At 43.9% G+C, this 21,150-nt stretch overlaps 1 protein-coding gene across 1 annotated transcript in view; it reads left to right on the top strand.

Annotated features, from left to right (window-relative positions):
* Positions 1-21,150, top strand: part of SLC6A5 (solute carrier family 6 member 5) — a 72,533-nt gene that overhangs the window by 44,452 nt on the left and 6,931 nt on the right. The window contains 4 exon segments of the mRNA XM_030199450.1: positions 3,082-3,194; positions 5,974-6,105; positions 6,340-6,439; positions 18,103-18,203. Of these exon segments, the coding sequence (XP_030055310.1) occupies positions 3,082-3,194; positions 5,974-6,105; positions 6,340-6,439; positions 18,103-18,203 (446 nt within the window).

Raw genomic sequence — 21,150 nt, 5'->3', positions numbered from 1 at the left:
ACACTGGGATGAGGGCTCGGCATCCTGGGTTCTTTATATTTGGAATGGAATTTCTCTCTACTGTTCCCTGGGGCAGCTACCCTGATCATTCTGGTGCTTAGAATAGCTACTTGGAATGTTTGTGGAATCACCTCCCCCATTAAGAGAGCAAATTTATCTCTGGAAGGGTAGGAGACCCTGCCTTTCAATGGGGGTATTACAGACTCCTCAGGATCATAGAGGCATGAGATTGATTAACATATGCTATATGATGGTGGCGTGCGAAATGCGGCACATTATTGATTGGTTCAGAAACACAGCATATTTTGCGGTGGCTGTGTAGATGACACCACTTCACTCCTGTGGTGACTCCACATTTATCAATTTGTGCTAATCCTGCTTTTCCCCCCAAGGAGGGATAAAGGAACTTTTACTAGATGGGAGTTCCTGGGGGTGAAATATCTATTACTGGTGGTGACAGAGGAGGGCAAACTGAAAACCTTTCAGGAACTGTAACAACAGTTTACCTTGCCACCGGGTTCAGGATTTGCATACCTACAACTTCATCATTATGTTTCTTCTTTATCATGGACTGTTTTAATGGAAGATGTCCAAGAGACTGTAGGGGAGGCATATACTTTGGGTTCTCTACTGCGTGTACCCTTAACCTTTTATCATAGATACCTGAAGGACACTACTGCTGATCAGTGGCGTAGCAAGGGGGGGCGGTCCGCCCCTTGTGTCAGCTCAAGGGGGGGGGTGCTCCCTGCCAGCTCCCCCCCGGGTGCAGCACGATGACACCCCCCCTCGGTGCATCAACACCCCCAGACCCAGTGCCTACCCTCAGCTCCGTCCAACCAGCTCCCGCACCTTACCTTTAAAAAAATCTCGGATGTAGTAGCTCCCAGAGCTAGAAGTCAGGTGTTGAATGAGTTGGAGTGAATGGGGATGAATGTGGAGTTTAGAGTGAATGGTGAGGCAGGGGGAAGTAAGGAGGGGGGAGAAGGGGGTGGGTGAGAGGGGGTAGGCTGGGGGTTAACTCTGAGATGAATACCGCTGACAACTGATATTGTGGAAACTGTTTTATTCTTTAAGGGTGCTGATATCATTAATAAAGCTGTAAGACTCATATAAGAGGCGGTGAAGCGAGTTGAAGGGTTATAAGAAACAAGGCCCTTTGCAGTAGGTCGTGTCACTAAGCTACTGCCTCATAAGGAAGGATGGAGGTGGTTCTGATGAGACTTTCTTATTATCAAGTACCCTGAACAGTATTTCATACATGTTGTTGCATTCTACAAAGATGGTTCTCGTTAATAAACGTAAGGAGGGAGGTGGGTAGGGGGAGGGAGGTAGGAGGGGGGATAAAACATTAACAATTATATGATGACTTGAGTTATAACATTGAGATTTGTATTGGTCTCCTTTCATTGCATAATCTGTACAAGTTCAGTTGTTCTTAATAAAAAAGATTTAAACATAAAAAAATCTCGGAAGCCGTGGTAAGGTGAGGTGCAGCGCCTCGCACCTGCATGTAAAAGAAGTGTGGATCGTCTCATCGGGCCTTCCCTTACTCTGTCTGGCCCGCTCTCCGCTGACGCAACTTCCTATTTCCGCAAGGGCGGGACAGACAGAGTGAGGGAAGGCCCGATGAGATGATCCACACTTCTTTTACATGCAGGCGCGAGGCGCTGCGCCTCGCCTCGCCAAGGCTTCTGAGATTTCTTTAAAGGTAGGGTGCGGGAGCTGGTTGGACGGAGTTGAGGAGGGTAGGCACTGGGTTGGGGGCGTGTTGATGTGCCGAGGGGGGGATGTCATCGTGCTGCACCCGGGGGGGGGGGGGGTGCAACGGTGAACTGCCCCGGGTGGCAGCCCCCCTGCTATGCCACTGCTGCTGATTTAGACTATACCTGGTTGGCAGCACTCTGGTCAGCCAATTTGACGTCCACCATTTCAACTTCTTGTTTGCAAGCCTATATTATTGGCCTGCCCAAGCGGATTGTTAACAACCTGCATAGGGAAATGTTTTATAAATTTCTATTATGCCTTTATTTATCTCCACATATAGGGCTAGGATGCAACCTGGGGATCAGTGGCCGAAATGTGGTGTAAACTGAGCAACTTTGGGACATATATTTTGGCACTGCCCAAAGGTACAGCATTTTTGGTTGCATCTCCGTACAGCTGTAGTGACTCTTTGGTCTTGTGCTTTTCAACTGGAACCTCAATTACTTTTTGATCATTATGTACTGAGTGACCCTGTGCCTGCTGGTTTTGAATCATTTTTACAGAAGACAATTTTCTTCGGACTTCAAAATGATTTTGTGTACCTGGATTCATACCACTTCTCCTTCTATGCAGCGTTGGTGGACTTATATGATTGAACAGTTGCATATGGAACATATTCAAGTGCATGGTATTTCACAATCTGGAGGACAATGGTTCCAGGAAGTTTGGGAACCTTTCTAGTTAACTTCACCTCATCAGGCACGTAGTAGATTATTACATTTGTAGTGTTTTTTTTCTCCAAGTAGAGGACTGTATTCTGTTTATGGTGGAGCAGAGGGAGGGGAGGGAGAGATGGGCTTGGGGAAGTTCTTTTCCGTACTAATAATTGGAAGTGATCTTGGTATCAATCTTGTTTCTGTTTTTGGATTGTTGTTTTTGAACTAATAAAGATGATTTAAATGTAAAGCAGGTTCTTCAAGATTATTCTTCATCTCAACAAATTAGATCCTCCAGTAATGCTCTATTGGCTGTTTCTTCACCAAAGTCTGTTCATGGGTGGAAACTGCATAGTGTGGTCCTTGTGAACTGAAACTCATTATCCACACAACATCATCAGATTGACTCATATTTAATTTACCAAAAGAAGTGAAAACTTTTTCTTTTCTCTTGCTTTTGAGTTGGATTTGTATCGACAGCAGTCAGTTATTGTACATTTTGTCACCATACTATTGTGTCATGTATTGAATTAGATAGTTTTAATTCTGTAGCATACCAAGTGCAAATATTTTTCTAGTTGGTGGGTTATAAGTGAATAAAGGAAATGAAGTGAAGGAGAATCAGAGAGACGAGACATGAACATCTCTCTTCTTTTCTTAGGTCCCGGCATTGCCTTTGTGGTTTATCCTGAAGCACTGACCAGGCTTCCCCTCTCTCCGTTCTGGGCTATTATCTTCTTTCTAATGCTTCTGACCCTGGGACTGGACACAATGGTAAATTGGGGTTTTATAAGATGTGATCTTTATTTGCACCTGGTAAAGAAAGAGAAGAATTTACTTCCTTCTGTTTCCCAACTCTGAGCAAATCCCACCCCTTTCACTAAGGCCCTGATTTACTAAAGTTTTACTTCTTTAATCCTGTGTCTATGGGAAAAAAATGTTTAGTGAACCAGGCCAAAACAGGGTAATTCTATCTGCACATCAAGTAAAGGAGCCTTTAATTGGCATTTTCACACATACGTGCTTCAGGGGCTATTCTATAAAGTGCCTAAGTGCTGTAGAGGGGCATTTTCAAAAGGACGTCCAAGACAGATTGTCCCAAAGGACTATCATCTCACATGTATTTTCTAACAAGCTACAGCAAGAAAATCCATTTTATGAACTGAATCATCCAAATTTTGAATGGGGGAAAACAAGGGACATGGATGTGTATAGCAGCATTGTTACAAAATGGCTGCACATTTAGAACCCTATTTTCTATCTCAATCCGGAAAATAAAGGAAAAATCTAAGTAATTTTATCTTGTTCAACTATAGCCTTATTATTCCAACTGTACTGCATCAACAAATAAATACTGAGGGCCCTGTTTACAAAGGTGCGTTAACGTTTTTAGTGCATGCTAACTGTGTAGATGCCCATAATATTCATATGGGCATTTACACGGTCAGTGCACGCTAATTTTTAGAATGCACTAAAACTGCTAGTGTGCCTTTGTAAACAGGGCTTTAATTAATTTGATATGACACTAAATATTTGTATGGAAACTTAAGAAAAATAGGAGTACCTATAGAAAGTACCTTAGCTTTCAGTTGTAAAAAAGCCTTTCTCTTCAATTGAGTTGCTTGAGCAACATCAGGAAACATCCAAATACTATGACCACAGAAGGGCAACTGTTTTTTTTTTTTTTTTTAAGGAAAATATGCTTTTCAAAATATCAATTTTTTATAGCTGGAGATTCCAAGACAACTATCAAAGTTGCCATTTTACTAATTAGATCACGTAAAGATTCTAAAAACTGAGATACATCTAAGCTATTTGGTAAACTTTGTTCTCTGGATTGAGCTAGAAACTAGGATTCTAGATATAATATTTTTTTTCTGTGTCCTAACCTTAGTTTTCCTTAAACCTTTGGAAGAGCTGAATCACAATAATGTTGGCTTTGTACCAATGTTTTCTGTTCATGTTCCTTTGACATTTGGCTTAAGGTATTTCTCTGTACTGTCATATGTAGTATATAAGAAAAATTCTGTCAGCAAAAAAGAAAAGAAAATGGCCACACAGACATCCATACAGGGTATAGGGTCAGCCTAGTGGTTAGTGCAGTGGACAAAACCAAGGGACCCAGGTTCAAATCCATCTTTAACCCTTTGTTTTTGTAATTGTGAACCCTCCAAGAATAGAAACTACTGTACCTGAATATATGTCACTTCAATAGCCTTCAGGCTTGCAAGTGGCTTATGTATTTAGGTACAGTAGACAGTTTTGTTGTTTCTAGATGGCTCACAATTAAAAGGAAAAAAATAAGAGTTGAAGTGGGATTTGAACCTAGATCCCATGGTTTACAGCCCACTGTGCTAATTACTAGGCTACTCCTCAGACCTGCTTCTAGTTCTCTTAAGAAAAGCCATAATACCTGAAGCTGTCATACAGCCTAGTATCCTCTTCTGGATTTACCTTCAGGGGAGATGAAGGTGGATACCAAGCAATGTGGGATTAAGCCAGGGGTGGGAGACTTCGGACCTCGAGGGCCACAACCCAGTTCGGTTTTCAGGATTTCCACAATGAATATGCATGAGAGCTATTTGCATGCACTGTCTCCATTGAATGCAAATGGATCTCATGTTGTTATAGAACTAGCATTGAGGGTCTTTTACTAAGGCGTGCTCACGTTTTTGGCGTGTGCTAAAAAAATGGACGCACTAAACGATAGAGACACCTTAGTAAAAGACGCCCTAAGTGCACCCAATTGGAGCACCTGAATTGAGGCACCAAGTTACAGAACTGCCTCATGAGTGTTTGAAACCAGTTGAAACGATGATTTCTTAGACTCTATCTAAAAGTGTTGATCAGAGGCAAAGTTGGGAAAAAGTTATAATTTTTATGTCTATAGGTTGTGTCATTCTGGGTTGAGATAACCGCTGCTGGTGCCATCGATTTCAGCATTGCTGTTGCTGTGAGGCACATGCTGACTCCTTGGGCAAAGTTACCACGCATGCTCTTGTTTTGAAGAATCACATACAAGAAATCACTGGGAGATATTTTCTGTTTATTGATGACCTGTCAAAGAGCGGGTAGAATCTTATCAATGTCTCAGACAAGAGAAGGGTTCAATAGCACATCTCATACCAAGTACAATTGCCATTGATTAGTAATAAAAGGGAGAGTCTGGGGACCACAGAGAATACCTACACTCATATACTTCTTATTGATGGTACATAATGTATTTCCCAATTAACATTTTTATTGATTTATTTGTTATATTTGTATCTTGCCTTTACCCAAAGCGAGTAACAAGAAAAACATACATAATCAATAAAACACAAAAACATAACCAACAATAAAAAATAATAATAATCAATACATTCATTCAACTAACTAACTAACTAAAAAATAGTCATTGATGAGAATTAAATTCCTTTGCTACGTTGTTCCAGATCCTTAGGGTAATCCGTGTATTGTCCTTCTGAAAGAGTAGTAGAATATATGTTTCAGCACTGGGGAATTCTTTGCTCTGGCAATGATTTTTGGTAATTCCTTCTTGTGTTTTCCTCAGTTTGCCACTATTGAGACCATTGTGACCTCTGTTGCGGATGAGTTTCCGAAATACCTCCGTACGCATAAGCCACTCTTCACTCTCGTGTGCTGTGTGGCTTTTTACATCATGGGGTTTCCTATGATCACTCAGGTATGTGCTTTGTAGGAACAGATTTTCCAGTCACGCTGCTTTGGGTTTACAAACTGCCTTTAATGCCAAGTGGAGGAAATCTATTGTGGGGGAAAATATTTGACTTTCGCTACTTGGAATACTTTTTGAAATAATATATTTAAAGACTTGTAATTCTCAGAAAGTAATGTGTCTACATTACAGGACATTTGCCCATTGTTTTGTTATCTTTAATGGTTCTTTTTTTCATACTAGGGTGGAATTTACATGTTGCAACTAGTGGATACTTACGCAGCTTCATATTCTCTCGTTATCATTGCAATCTTTGAACTTGTGGGAGTCTCCTACATCTATGGTGAGAAAGAAAAACATTTTGATTTATTTTGCCTTTGAACTAAGATCTTCAGAGAGCCTGGGCACAGGTTAAAGGGTGGCATTAGATCTTCATCCAATCCAGCTCATGCATATTCAACAAGCATGTTACATGTCTTGAGAGCTTGCACTGTGCATATTGGGGGTAATCCTATGGCACCTACTTTCTGTATAGAATACAAGTGTAACAGGATATATGTATATTTTTATGTTTATTGACATTTTTGATTAATCGCAAAATTTTGGACAAAGCCAAGTCTAAGTAATTTACAAACATGAGCTAATCTAAAAAAAAAAAAAAAAATAGCAAGAAAGGAACTCCAATTAGACATGAGCACTTATGCCAGTCATAGAGCTGGTGGTGTGTTCACGCCTAAAAGCCGGAGATTCGTGCGTAACTTTTAGCTTTCCATAACTTACAAGCATAAGTGCAAGTCCTATCTAGACTCTGCCTATGGGGGTCATTTTATACATTGGTGCCTCCTTTTAGATGTCCTGATCCAGCGCAGGGAGCATAAATTCTAAAACGGCTTCAGGGCACCCTGATTCCGTTATAGAATACTTACACAAATCCCCACTGGTGTGCTAAAAAGGCACGCCTACTGACGTCAAGAGCAGTTGTAAGTTGGTGCCCTAGATGCGCCAATCAACGTGCATAACTTATAGTATTGTATAAGCCACACATCTTGACAGTCATGATGCCCATGTCTCACCAGTGCTCCTTCCACATATACACAGACACACCTAACTGCAGGTGCACCTTATTTTGTTATGTATATACCACCTTTTTCAAGAGATTCACTCAAGGCGGAATACAGCAAGAATAAGTCAAACATAGGCAATAGACAATTATAGCAGTAAAAATAGTCAAATAACAATACAAAGTATGGCATACAATGTCAACCCAATATGCAATAAAACATTTTATGTTTCAACATTTTATTGATGAGTCCACGAAATAAACATTCAACAATCTCCAATGACAGTAAATGGCAAACACAGCCAAAACATTTGAATATAAACAAAATATTTCTCTCCTCATCAAAATTTTTTTAACCTTTTCTCCACCCCTTTCCCCATCCCCTACCCCCCTTTAGATTATGTTTTAATGTTTTTATTAATGGCATAGGGTGTAAGCAAAGATGGAACATATAGATAGATAAGATAGAGCAACAGGAATAAGAAAATTAAGGGACTAATTTAAGAAAGTTGTACAGGAGGTCAGAAAGGTGCTTGAATATTATCTCAGCTAGGGTAGGAGTGGATAAACGTGTCCTGCCGCCCGTGTCAGTCATTGTGTGTGTGTGTATGTGTGTGTGTGTGTGTATATATGTGTGACTAGCAAATTAGTTACTTTCTCAATTACAGGCCTGGGTGAAGAGCCAAGCTTTCACCTGCTTCCTGAAATAGATGTGGTCTTGTGTTAAGAGAAGTCTTTCAGCGACTGCATTCCAGAGTGTGGGGGCTACTCCAGAGAAGGCTCGCTTGCGGGTATCACATTATGGGATGTCATTTGGAGAGGGTGTGGTTAGGGAAACTCCTTGGGAGGACCTTAGTGACCTTGGAAGTGTGTAGAGGGTGATCCTGTTCTTCCTTGAAGGGCTTTGAAGGTCAAACATACAGTTTCAGATTTAGCCCTGTATTGTACTGGTAGCCAGTGAGGTTTGTGCGAAAATGGTGTGATGTGGTCATGTCACTTACAACCTTCTTTCAGTCTTGTTGCGGCATTTTGAATCAATTGGAGCTGGTGCAGACCCTTTGTAGTCAGACCATTGTAGAGTGCATTACAGTTATCCAGCACTGGTATTATCATGACGTGAACCACTGTGACAAGGTTTTGCCTTCTCAATGTAAGGAGAGAGGTAGCGTAGTTGTCGCAAATGATAAATCAGCTCTTGAAGGTTGGTTGGATTTTGGGGATCAGTGTAAATGTACAGAATTGCCCTTTATGTGTACCCTCATCTGTCAGATGCACGCTACGTAAGATATGTGCACATTTGCAGACTAACCCTTAGGTGGAATTTTGGCATTTACACACATATGAACTCATATCCTGTTTTTCTAAACATTTACCTGCATAATCAGTGTCTAAATGTTATAGGAATTTTCCTGTCCTGTGCTCTTCAGACTGGCACATATGTATGGACCTCCCCAGAGGCGTAGCCAGGTGGGGTGCAAGGGGAGCAGTCGCTCCCCCAAATGGATTTAGAAAGAAATGGTGCCTATGTGGATTGGCCCTTCAGCCTTGCACTGGAGCCTGTTTTACAATAGGTCTGCTCCCCCTGGTGGCAAAACCTCGCTACGCTTCTGGACCTCCCAACTTAAAGGTCAGTCTGTAAAGATGAAACACTTCTGCAATTTCTCAGCTCACATTTGCTTGATATATTGGTTAAAAGCCATTTTTCAAAACCACATACTGCCCAGTAGCACAAAGGCTAGCTCTAGACAATGCCTTTGTGTTGTTTTCTGTTGTCAGAGCTGAAAAAAATCCCCACCTGCAGCTCTGCAATTCACTGCAGATACTTTTTGATTGCCACTTTAATTAACTCCACAGGGGCTCGATGATATGTGTTCATCTATCAACTTTTGGAAAACAGCTTCTTCTGTTTGCACATAACAACACACATCTAAGGGTTCTATTATTCTTCAAATGTAATCATAGGGCATAAAAATTCAATTACCATGTAAAACAGCTCCCAGGATACGACACTAGCATGACACACTCTTTCTGTTTCCTGTACACACATGCCTAATAAATGCCATTTGCCATAAACCACCTTTATTAGTGCTTGCCACAATCATATCTAATTGTAGTATGAACCAGGGAAGTTGGCATATGGAGCTCTCAGGCAAGACAAGGAGATTGGCACATGGAACACTGATGATGATCATACAAGATAAAAAAAACCTGGAACAGGTTTCTGTTAATGATCATATAGGACAAGGAGATTGGAATACACATCCCTGTTAATGATCACACAAAAGAAGGAGACTGGCACATGGATCTCTGTTAAATGAACACGCAAGGACAAGGAGACTGGAATACACATCTCTCCTAATGATCATATATGACAAGGAGACTGACTCATGAGTCTCTCCTAATGATCATACAGGACAAGGAGACTGGCTCATGTGTCTCTCCTAATGATCATACAGGACAAGGAGACTGGCATACAGGTCTCTCTGTTAATGATCATACATGACAAAGAGACTGGCACATGGATCTCTTTTAATGATCATACAGGAGAAGGAGACTGTCATACAGGTCTCTGTTAATGATCATACATGACAAGGAGACTGGCACATGGGTCTCTGCTAATGATCATACAGGACAAGGAGACTGGCCCATGGAGCACTGCCTTTGAGGTAGAGGGGATAAGAAATACATGTTATCAGGAATGGTGCATACCTTTTACACCTCTTTCTCATCATCTCTATGATGCAGAGAACTCATTGTGAACACAGTATTTCCTCTCTCTTGCTTGACATAAAATCCTCACTGTTACTGACCACAGAAGAATGAGGTAACACTTTAGTCTTCCTCAAGGCTTGCATTAAAACCCCAGCTTCAGAGAACCCATTGTTCAAAGAGCATCACTGACTGCCAAGAGCCCTAGAGAGTCAAGATCAAGGTTTTAGCCTTGGCATTTAAAACAATGTATGTGGGTCAGCCGTTTTCACTTTCCAGTGTACTGATCCTGCATGCTGCTTCTTGTACTCGAGTAATGGTAACATCTTAGCAGAGTGGTAGGGTAAAGAAACACATCTAAAGCAGGTGGAATATTTATGGGCACCTGGCAACTATGAGTATTTCTCCTCCTCCAGGTATTCTCCTTTGAAAATTTGCAACAAGTTGTACAGGTCCAAAGTTCTTATTGACTTCGCATTTCTTTGAGCCCTTGAAAAATCATCCTGAATTACTGTGATATTGATTAGAATTGGGGATTTTGAGCAGAGCAGTTTCCTCCTTCTCATTCAGCTTCAAACTCAGTTGGACTGAGGACTGGAATCGGGTGCCTTTAGACTTCATTCACAACTACCTTTCACTAAAATATTTCAATAATGGGAGCTAAATGTAGCCACTAGGTGTCGGTATTGTGCAATGACCATGACTCCCTTCCCAGGGGCTGTGAAGTCTGTTTCCACAGTATTTGCAGTTTTGATAGGTCTAGGGAGTGGAAGATCTCATATGAGAATTGAGTCCACATCCTTCCACTGCCACTGATCCACCAGGCCTATCTGTTTGTGTGGTGCTCATCGACTTACAAATACTTATTTTTGTCATGCTGAGAATCTGTGTATAAATGAGAATTGTCCCTGGAGTGTATGAATGTCGCAGTTACTTTACAGTGTGAGACTAATTAAAAGCACTTTACTCCTGTTCATCAGTGGCACTTTTTTCATATGAAGAGGTTTTGAAAATGATGACAGGATATGGCAGGTTGTGGGCTGCACTGTAATTAAGTCAATTCGTAGGTAATTGTGGCATGAAGCACATTGTATAGCTAATGAGACTGAGCCCTCGTTCTCTTCCTTTACTGTGTGGATAAAATGTATCTAAAAATGACAAGGCCTTCATTTCATATGGTTCAGGATGAGCAAGGCCTGGCTTTATTTCACTACATCTGTGGTCATTTCATTTCACTTTTCTTTGGAAAATATATGTACTCAGAAAATGCTGAAGGCTGTTTTATAACCGTGCTGTTAATGTAACTGGCCATCTCTGAAAAATGGTAATGTAGTCCTTTGTCCACAGGATGGTGCTGCTGAGTAAGGATTTACAATCTGTAACCGCACCAGAAATTCAATTCCTTTCCATCATGTAGACTAGAAAGACCTCTCTCTCCATCCCAAATTCCCCTCCCCCCACCTTATACTACAGGTTGCCAAATGGCTTCCATCATCACAGCATGCTCTGGTATGCACTTTTGTCTTTGCCATTGTCTACTGCTTGGAGAGCCAGCCCTGAACCTTTGGCCCTCACTAAACTACCCCGGCAGTCACATTTTTAGAATTTCACCGTTGTCCTCAGCTGAGTTGAAGCATCAATCCATGTTGCTTTGTGAAGTTTCAAATTTTTGTGCCAAAAAGAAGACACAGCATGGGTATCATCAGCTATTTGAAAGTGTCAGACTGTGTCATCAGACTTGAAGGGCTTTTTACAGGAATACTTTTCTGAGGAAGAAATTACATAGAACATTATTCAATTTGAAACCTCTAGCTAACTTCTAGGTAAATATTGTGAGAGGGAGACTGCCAACTTTAGCCAATCAGAAGTGACCTAATAATAAAGACGTTTTCTTTCATTTTGTTTCTTTTCATTTCATTTACTCTATTCATTTATAGTTTGCCTATCTCATGAATCTAGATGACTTACAGATAAATATACATAATATAGTACATAAAATACAAACTTGAACACAAGTAGTGAAACACAAACACAACACATAAAATCAAAAAAGTAAGCCTGAAATCTATGACATCTGGCTTTGTTAATAAGCAGTCCTGAAAAGCAGCTTCTTCTTAAACACTAAGGACTCAATATTCATACTGGGGGAACAGGACTGGTACAAGAAGTTGTGGCACCCTGAATCAACTTTTGTTTTTGCGCGCTTGTGCCCCGCCTCCCACCTGCCCCCATCTCCTGCCCTGTTTCCTACCCCCTACATTGGGGCCAGTCTGGAGATATGACCCAAATGGGGTCACAAAATCTGCATTTGAGGACATGATCTAGGTGGGCCCTCTATAAATGCTCATTATTCTGCACTTCTGGGGGTCATACAATTTTATTTGGCCACAATCATGGAGTCACAGCCACAAAAAAATGGAGAAGCAGAATGTTATGATTTATTCAAAATCTCTATTTCAAACTATCCCCCCAGCAGCTGCCTCGCGGCAATGCCAACACAGCCCATTCAAAGTGAATGGGCTGTGTTGGCAATACCACACCGCCAGTCGCTAGCCAGGTGTTGTAAACAGGGGCCTAAGTAAACATTTTTAATTGTAATCTTATTGCTAACCTGTACCATAGGTTTGGGCTGCTTATCATACCGTCCAAGTTTCCAGCACACACATTCTCTGACTTCTCAGCACGTCTGAGTACATATAACCTGAGTCTCCCCGCAAAGCTGGCAGTTCTGCAGCAAAGTTCTTGAAAGCTTTCAGTATAATCCCGAAGGCTTTTATTCTACATAATATATCCTAAGCCTTGCTGATATTCTTGGAATGTATCCATGTATTTCAAGAGACTGCAAGCACAGAACTAGGTGACAAGTTAAGTTTTAAGAAAGTTGATCCGCACTGGGACATGCATGAGTTGGCACCTGAGGATCTTCTCACTAACACACTGACAATCACTGCTCCAGAGGCGTAGCCAGACAACAGATTTTGGGTGGGCCTGGGCAAGAAGTGGGTGGGCACCAAGTGTTCTCCCTCCACCCCTCCCCCCACCATGAAAAAAATATCTCAGCTGGCAGGAAAACACTTCTTTCCACCTTGGCAGTCTGCAGTGGGCTTACGCTGAAAACTGAGCATGTGCAGGTGCCAGTATCATGGAGAGTAGCATTTTCGTTACCATCAGGGGGAAGTCTTCAGCTGGCAGAGCTTGGGATCCCCACTAGCTACTGCTAAACACATGCTACTGATGGGTGGGCCTGAGCCTTAAATGGGAGGGCCCCGGCCCACCCTGGCCCACCTGTGGCTACGCCACTGCACTGCTCAAAGTTACAAAAACGTATCTCTTTTTGACATAACGCCAGTAACTAAGGGTTGTTTCAAGTGTGTTCCGTACCCACATCCAGTTCTAGACCTTGGGGCTGCACCTATCTTTCCCCAATTGTTAATCCTGCATCCATCCCATTAACTATTCCCTCCTTGAACTCATGTCTGCTTCGAGTCTTCTCAGTGACAGTTCTCACCTGCCTCCGGTCCTGTAATGCTTCATGCTTGCGGAAGGCCCAGATGCTTTCTCTGCCATCACCATGGAAATGGATCACTATGACCCCAATGGGAGGAAGGAAAAGGTGGCTGTGCACAGGATAGGGGCGGGTCACTGCCCCATCTATCTTCTGATTGACAGTATGTTGCAGGCGCTGGGCTGCGCATTACTGGCAGGAGTGGGTCAGTGTAGAGGCAGCTGAGCAGAGGTGGCAAGGTGACACTGATAACCTCCAGTCCAAACTCCTCCGAAGAAAAAGAGAGAGCGGTAGACACTGAAGTAGTTTAAATGCTTGTGTCCCTGCTCCTCCTTGCAAGGCAAGCTGGGATTGGATGTTGGTCATCCAACCCCAGCCTGCCTTGTGAGAAACAACCAGTCCAGTAGAATTATGTGTACCCGAGGGCAGAGCCAAGGAGGAGGAAATGGAGCAGAAAAGAAGAGTTGGATGCGGGGGAAAGTGGAGCAGAAAAGAAGAGTTGGATGCGGAGGGAGGAGAAGAGAAGAGTCAGACTCTGGGAGGAGAAAGGAGAACACACTGGTGACTGCCCGTGGCTTCCTGGTGGTGACCGCTCCTCTTTGCGATTATCAGCATCGGTAAGAAGAGTTAATGCTGTTGAAATATATGGGCCTGGTGACATAATGGGCTTGGTCGCTTGAAGCCCTGGACCAGAGCCTCATCTGGTCCATTGACTGAGCTGGCCCTGTGCTGGAGTTAACTGGGCTGCCTCCCACAGTCAGTGCTGAGCCCAGATATTTAAGTCTGGGCCATTTATGGTGCCTGGCATTAGTGGAGGAGTGGCCTAGTGGTTAGTGTGGTGGAGTTTGGTCCTGGGGAAGTGGGTTCAATTCCCACTGCAGGCACAGGCAGCTCCTTGTGACTCTGGGCAAGTCACTTAATCCTCCATTGCCCCAGGTACAAATAAGTACCTGTATATAATATGTAAGCCGCATTGAACCTGCTATAAGTGGGAAAGCGTGGGGTACAAATGTAACAAAAAAAAATATCTGCTTTATTTTTGGCCAGTTTAAACATAACTGGCCAAGCCGATATTCAGTGCTGGCCGGTTAAGTTTAAACGAGCTAAAGATATACCTGCAATTTCAGTGGCCTAATATGGAGTTACCACCCGACTACCACGTGGCTCTTGCAGTAATTTCATTTTTGGCGCGTGTCCGATACGGGTGTCTGAAAAATATTATTTCTTTTAGGACGTAGTGGCATTTTGCACACGTAGGTCAATACCACCCAGTTACCATGTGAGTCTTTACCACTAGGTCAATGGCTGGTGGTAAGGTCTCAGACCTAAAATGGACGCGCGACAATTTTCACTTTGCCATACGTCCGTTTTCAGCAAAAATATAAAAAGGCCTGTTTTACAGGTGCGCTAAAAAATGGATCTGCTTTAGTCCATAACCCGTGTCTACACTACTGTAAGCCATTTTTCAGCATGCCTTTGTAAAAGGACCCCTTTGAATTTAACCACATAAGAGCTGGTCAGCCACCTAAACCCGGATATTCCACCCCAGTGCCCGGACATGGCCTGGCATTGGATATCTGGGAATAACGCCAGCGACGGCTAAAAAGAAGCTCATCCCCCGCTGTTTGATTACCTCATAATGTCAATAATTCCAAGATATTAATGCCGAGATATGAAGAATCACCATCTTTTTATTTTTTGGATCCAGCTGTTCAACATAAGAATTTAGCTGATGTTTTCCTTTCTAGAAACTTTCTAGAAAACATTTGCATTTATTTCTGCCGTGGCACAGTGAGAGTATCCAGTAATATGTTTTTATTACCCATTGGATGCCCAGCCTATCTCTGCTCTCTGCTCTCTGCCTACCTGTCCCACCTCATTGCCAACACCAGAACAGCATCAAAACAGTTTCAGAAACAGCCACAGCTTCTGCTGATATTTAAAATGAAAAAAAAAATGACCTTTTAGGATTCTTTTATCTGCTTTCTCAAGCTGCCTCCTGCAGTTCCATTCTCATCCTCACAGCTGAACTTAACACTGGGAAACTCTTAAATACCCCTTAATAAAACAAAACTGTACAGCAGTTCTCAGCTCTATTGAATTGCTGTCAAGATAATCTGTATTTTGTAGCATCTGCCCTCAGCAACAAATAGCTGTTCACAGGGCCAGGACTCAGACTACCAGCAACAGGGAGAGTTATTTCTAGATCAGGGGTTCTCTAAACCTACCATTTACAGTGCACCTATAGCTATCAGCAAATTAAAGAATCCACTCCATACATACATCAACATCTAGATTAAAGTTTATGTTTATTCAGGTTTTGATTAATCGCCAATCCATGGCAAAGCCAAATCTCAGCGATTAAGAAAGTTTAAAAATGCAGATTAGAAAGGAACTGACAAAATAGGAATTGGGAAGTGGACCAATGACTCCAGGGAAACGGGACTAAGGTGATAAAGGAAACAGCTTTATTTGCACACATAGTCCCGTTTCCCTGGAGTCATTGGTCCACTTCCCACTTCCTATTTTGTCAGTTTGTTTTCGTGGGAGTTTGTGTTCATCCACCTCGGTGGATTGCTTTCTCCTTTAATTAGAAAGAAACGCCATTTCAGATAGTACAGGGAAGAGACAAATAACAAAGATGTCTACAAACTTACAGAAATAAAACACTGAGGGATTCTTTTACTAAGCTGCACTGAAAAAATGGCTTGCGGTAGTGTTGGCGTGGGTTTTGGGTGTGCGCAGAATCATTTTTCAGCGCACCTGTAAAAAAAAGGCCTTTTAAAAAAACCTTTTTGCCGAAAATAGACGGGCAGCAAAATGAAAATGGTCGGCATCCATTTTGGGTCTGATACAATACCGCCAGCCATTGACCTAGCAGTAAAGTCTCACACGGTAACTGGGCGGTAATGACTTATGCGTGCCAAATGCCACTTGGCGCATGTCCAATATATGTGACAAAATAAAAATTATTTTTTAGGCCGGGCGTATTGGATGTATGCCAAAAATGATATTTATTTGTTGCATTTGTAACCCACATTTTCCCACCTATTTGCAGGCTCAATGTGGCTTACATAGTACCGTCAAGGCGTTTGCCCAGTCGGTTGATAGCAAATACAAGGTTGTATAGTGATCGAATGAGGTATATGTGGAGGGTCGGAAGAGATGAAGATTGTGTGTTGTCCAGTACGATCGTTAGGCATGCTGTGTTTCTGGGTGAAGAGGTTTACATAAGATCGTAGGGGTAGGCATTTTTGAAGAGGTTGGTTTTTAGTGATTTCCTGAAGTTCAGGTGGTCATGTATTGTTTTCACAGCTTTTGGGAGGCCATTCCATAGTTGTGCGCTTATATTAACACAAGAGCCACGTGGTAGCCGTGTGGTAACTCCATTTTGGCATGCATGGGCACGTATAGACGCTTACATGGCTTAGTTAAAGCCCCCCTGAATCTGAATCTGACCAGGCAGTGTTAACTCACATCAAAAGCCAGAGGGAAAAGATACGTTTTCAAATTAACTTTGATCTGCTTTAGGGAGGACTCAGAGCACAGATTTCAGATTTTACTTTACTACTGTAAGTTTCATGCCATCATTTAAAAATAATTTTCTAATTTCCAGCTCTACTTCTGGACATGTCATCTTGAGATCCACCTTCATGTTTCCAGGATCCCACTAAGGGTTCAAGACCCATAGTTTGGGAACCTCTGTTAGTGTGATATCTACTTTTGTACAGTGAACAAATGAATTGATTTCTGTTTTTCAGCCTTGAGCAGTAAATATCATTATTTGATTCCTTGTGTACAGATGAAAGAGGTTGTAACGCATTAGCTTTGAAGATCATACAAACCTCTTGTTCAGATGGCTCTAAAGCAGTGTTTCTCAACCCAGTCCTTGGGGCGCATCCTACCACAGGTTTTTAAAATATTGAAAGTGATATGCATGAGATAGATTTGCATACCAAGGAGCAGTGGCGATCCTAGGTTGGCTGCCACCCGGGGCGGATCGCCGCTGCGCACCCCCCCCCCCCAGGTGCAGCAGCGTCCATCCCCCCAGGGTGCAGCACAACACCCCCGGCGCAATGACACCCCCTCCCTGGCGCATCAAGGCCCCCCCCGGGTGCATTCTTGGCTGCTGGAGGGTGCAGAGAGCAGTCATGCACCTGTCGGTTCCACTGGCTCTCTGCTCCCTCTGCCCTGGAACAGGAAGTAACCTGTTCCGGGGCAGAGGGAGCAGGGAACCAGCGGAGCCGACAGGCGCGCGGCTGCTCTCTGCACCCTCCAGCAGCGTGCACCCGGGGCGGACCGCCCCCACCACCCCGCCCTTGCTATGCCACTACCAAGGAGGCAGTGTATGCAAATCTATTTCACGCATACTCATTGTGGATATCCTGAAAATCCAACTGACTGGGTGTACCCCGAGGACTGGCTTGAGAAGCACTGCTGTAAAGGCATGAGTGAACAATGAAGGTGTTCAGAAGAACACAGTGCACAATTTAGGAGTTTTGTGATGCAAATGTAATGCACATGTGCTTCCTTAAGTATGCGTTTAGAATGGTCCTGACAAAAATATAATCTATTAGACTGATCCTACATCTTGAATTGGTCAGCCAGTGTGTATATTGACAAGGCTGGTAGATAAGTCACTGTGTGGAATCCAATGAGTCACTGTGTGGAATCACAGCATTCACTTTCTGCCAGGTGCTAACCTTTGTCTCCCCCTTGCTGTTATTTCCAGGACTGCAGCGATTTTGTGAAGACATTGAGATGATGATTGGCTTCCAACCAAACAAATTCTGGAAAGTGTGCTGGGCTTTTGTGACCCCGACTATTTTAACTGTAAGGGCACAATTCATGAGCATGACATGTGGTTTCAGTGTACAGATGTTATGCATAGAATATACAACATTAGAAAATAATTCTAACAAAACCCAAAAATGATTTCAATGATAATTTGGTTAATACTTTTCAAACAATACAATACCTACAACTTAAAAAGAAACTAGTCAAAATTCAGCCAGTGGCAGCTAACTTAGCCCTGGATATTCAATAGTGACCCATATCTGGGCACCAGCACTAAATACACGGGCCGGTGGCAGTACCCGGAAGTTATGCGGACAGGGCCCATATTCAATGCTATATCCACTGAGCTAACCGGGCACAGATAAGACTGACTTACTTCCCAGTTACCTATACAGGAACCAGAACTGGGAACCATAACATCTGACTCCACCCAGACTCTGCCCCGGCTGCCCTGGCACAGTCTGGACAGATCCATAGCCTTCAGAGGAGATACTTACAGGCAGATGATCAAAAGCCCCGCGCTGTTCTAAACAGCGCTCTAAACTAGCGCTGGAACAGCGCGGGGCACTATTAGACCTATGATCAGAGATAATGCATGCAAATTTAAGCAGCGCAATTATCTCTGATCATGGGGTAGAAGTGCGGGTGAATTGTGCCGAGCATGCGCTCAGCACAATCCTCCCGCACTTGTTTGACAGGTCTGGGCTGTCAAAAGCCCAAACCTGTCAAACACAGGGGCTGGAGGTCCATGGGACCACCAGACCCTGACTACCCCTGCCCCGAGCAACAGGGGCTGGAGATCCGGCGGACCTATGGTCCCCCTGATGATCCCATCCCCCCAGGTTCAGGGAGGGCTGGAGATCTGGTGGGTCTCCAGCCCCCCCAAATCCCCAGAAAATGGTCCCTGGTGGTCCAGTGGCCACTTAAAAAGTGTCCATTAAAAGAACCCCCTCCCGGCCCCCTACCTTAGTTGGAGGAGGGAGGTAGCCTGCCTCCCTCCTCTCCCTTGGCTTGATGCTGCTGCAAAATGGCAGCGCTCAGCCCCTCCCAGTGCATCCTGGGATGTGCTGGGTGGGGCTACAGACCATATAAGGGAACCTGGGGGGATGGGATCTTCGGGGGGACCGGAGGTCTGCTGGACCTCCAGCCTCCCCCCCCCATTGCTCACTGGGAGGGGGTTTGGCCGGCGGCCACTGGACCACCAGGGACCATTTTCTGGGGGTTTGGTGGGGCTGGAGACTCACCGGATCTCCAGCCCTCCCTGAATCTGGGGGGATGGGATCATCAGGGGGAGGCTGGAGGTCCGGTGGACCTCCGGTCCCCTGTTGGCAGGTTTGCTTTGGGGGGGAACCGGGGCCTGCCAGCATGCAACTGCATGCTGGACATGGCTCACCATTCCTCCCCAATGATCTGCGAACCCAATGCCAGCTTGGAGCTGGCGTAGGGTTTGCCATGGCCAGCGACCCAAATTTTGGCGCGCTGACCACTGATCATTGGCGATGAATGCGCTAAGCCCTGTTTAGCATGCATTTGCATGCTACTTGCGCAAAGAGCCCTCGAGCACATTGTTTCACACACTCGAGGGCTCTGATCATGGGGCGGTAGCAAACGCCAGCGCTGGTATGGCGCTAACAGCCTCTAGTGCCGGCGTTTGCTTTTGATCATCTGCCTGTTAGTGACACTGCTTGGTTAAGTTCTTTTGAATATCCTCTCCCAGCTTGCTCAGCATGGTTTAACTAGGGAGGATGCCACCATTTTGGGAAGGCGCCCATAGAGGAGGGAGGGAGTGCTAGTCCCTCCCTCCTCCCACCACCACAACCACAAGGTAGGCTGCTGGGGGAGGGGGTGGATAGATAAAGGTTCCACTGGACCACCAGGGTTTTTTTGTGTTTTGGGAGTGGGGGGGCCTAGAGGTCCACCGGACCTCCAGATCTTGTGTTGGGGGGGGGGGGGCAGGCATAGGTTTGGCAGGTTCGGGAGAAAAAACAAATTGACAGGTCCAAGTCAAAGCTCTTCAGTGGGTCTCCCTCATTCTTCCCTCGCTAGCAAACCCTAACACCAGCTCCTAGCTGCTGTAAGGTTTGCAGCGGTAGCGGCACAATTTGTTTTGCGCGCTGCCCGCTGATCATGAGAGATGAATGCAGGAGACCCTTGTTTGCATGCATTTGTATGCAATTAGCTTTCAGAGCCAGCAAGCGCGTTATTACATGCGCTCTCCGGCTCTGATCATTGAGCGGGCACAAACATAGGCGCTAGTATGGCGCTATTGGCCTCTAGCGTCCGTGTTTGCTTCGGATCATCGGCCCATATGTGGGAAGCAAAGTGCATGCAAATTTTATGCATGGCAAACCTTCAGCAAATGTGAGGGGATGCAAGTGCAAAAGTTTTGCAGTAAGTGCGGTTTCTTGTGCACATGTCCAAACCGAAAACGAAAGTGTCAGCACAGTTGTCACTTGTTTTTCTGTGCCTAAATATGAGCCTCACAAAAATTGTTTTAACTTAAAGCTTTTGAAATGCTCATATTTTTCTGCAGAAGGTGCCCACATGTGCTGACACCTTTAGTTTTGTTCATACATGCGCACATGATTGTTACTTACCGTCTTCTTTTAAAACTTGCATGGGCTTCCTTCCGCTTGCAAAACAAGACAAAACTACCACTTAAATGTGAAAGATTGACAAGAAATCCTCTCCACAAAGCCTTCCATGCCACCCCAGACCCCGGTGGAAAAATTCTAGCGTTGTGCAGGCATCAAAAGTGGGTGGAGTAATCTCTTCATTACATGGACTATCTAAATGATTTGGCTCTAACTTGCTAATGAAAACACTCTTAATCTTTATACACAGCAAGTATGATGTACTCCTTTCAAACTATCTAATGGAGGCAAAGGCTTCAGATGCTCGGCTCTCTATTGTATTTTCACAACTGTAGAAGCCGGGCGAGCAGTGAAATGGAGTCGCTCTGTAGATCAAACCGAAGAGAGCC

The sequence above is a fragment of the Microcaecilia unicolor genome, chromosome 4 (assembly GCF_901765095.1).
Source record: "Microcaecilia unicolor chromosome 4, aMicUni1.1, whole genome shotgun sequence".
Taxonomy (NCBI): domain Eukaryota; kingdom Metazoa; phylum Chordata; class Amphibia; order Gymnophiona; family Siphonopidae; genus Microcaecilia; species Microcaecilia unicolor.
The sequence above is the reverse complement of the archived record's forward strand: the minus strand, read 5'-3'. Positions and strand labels throughout refer to the sequence as shown.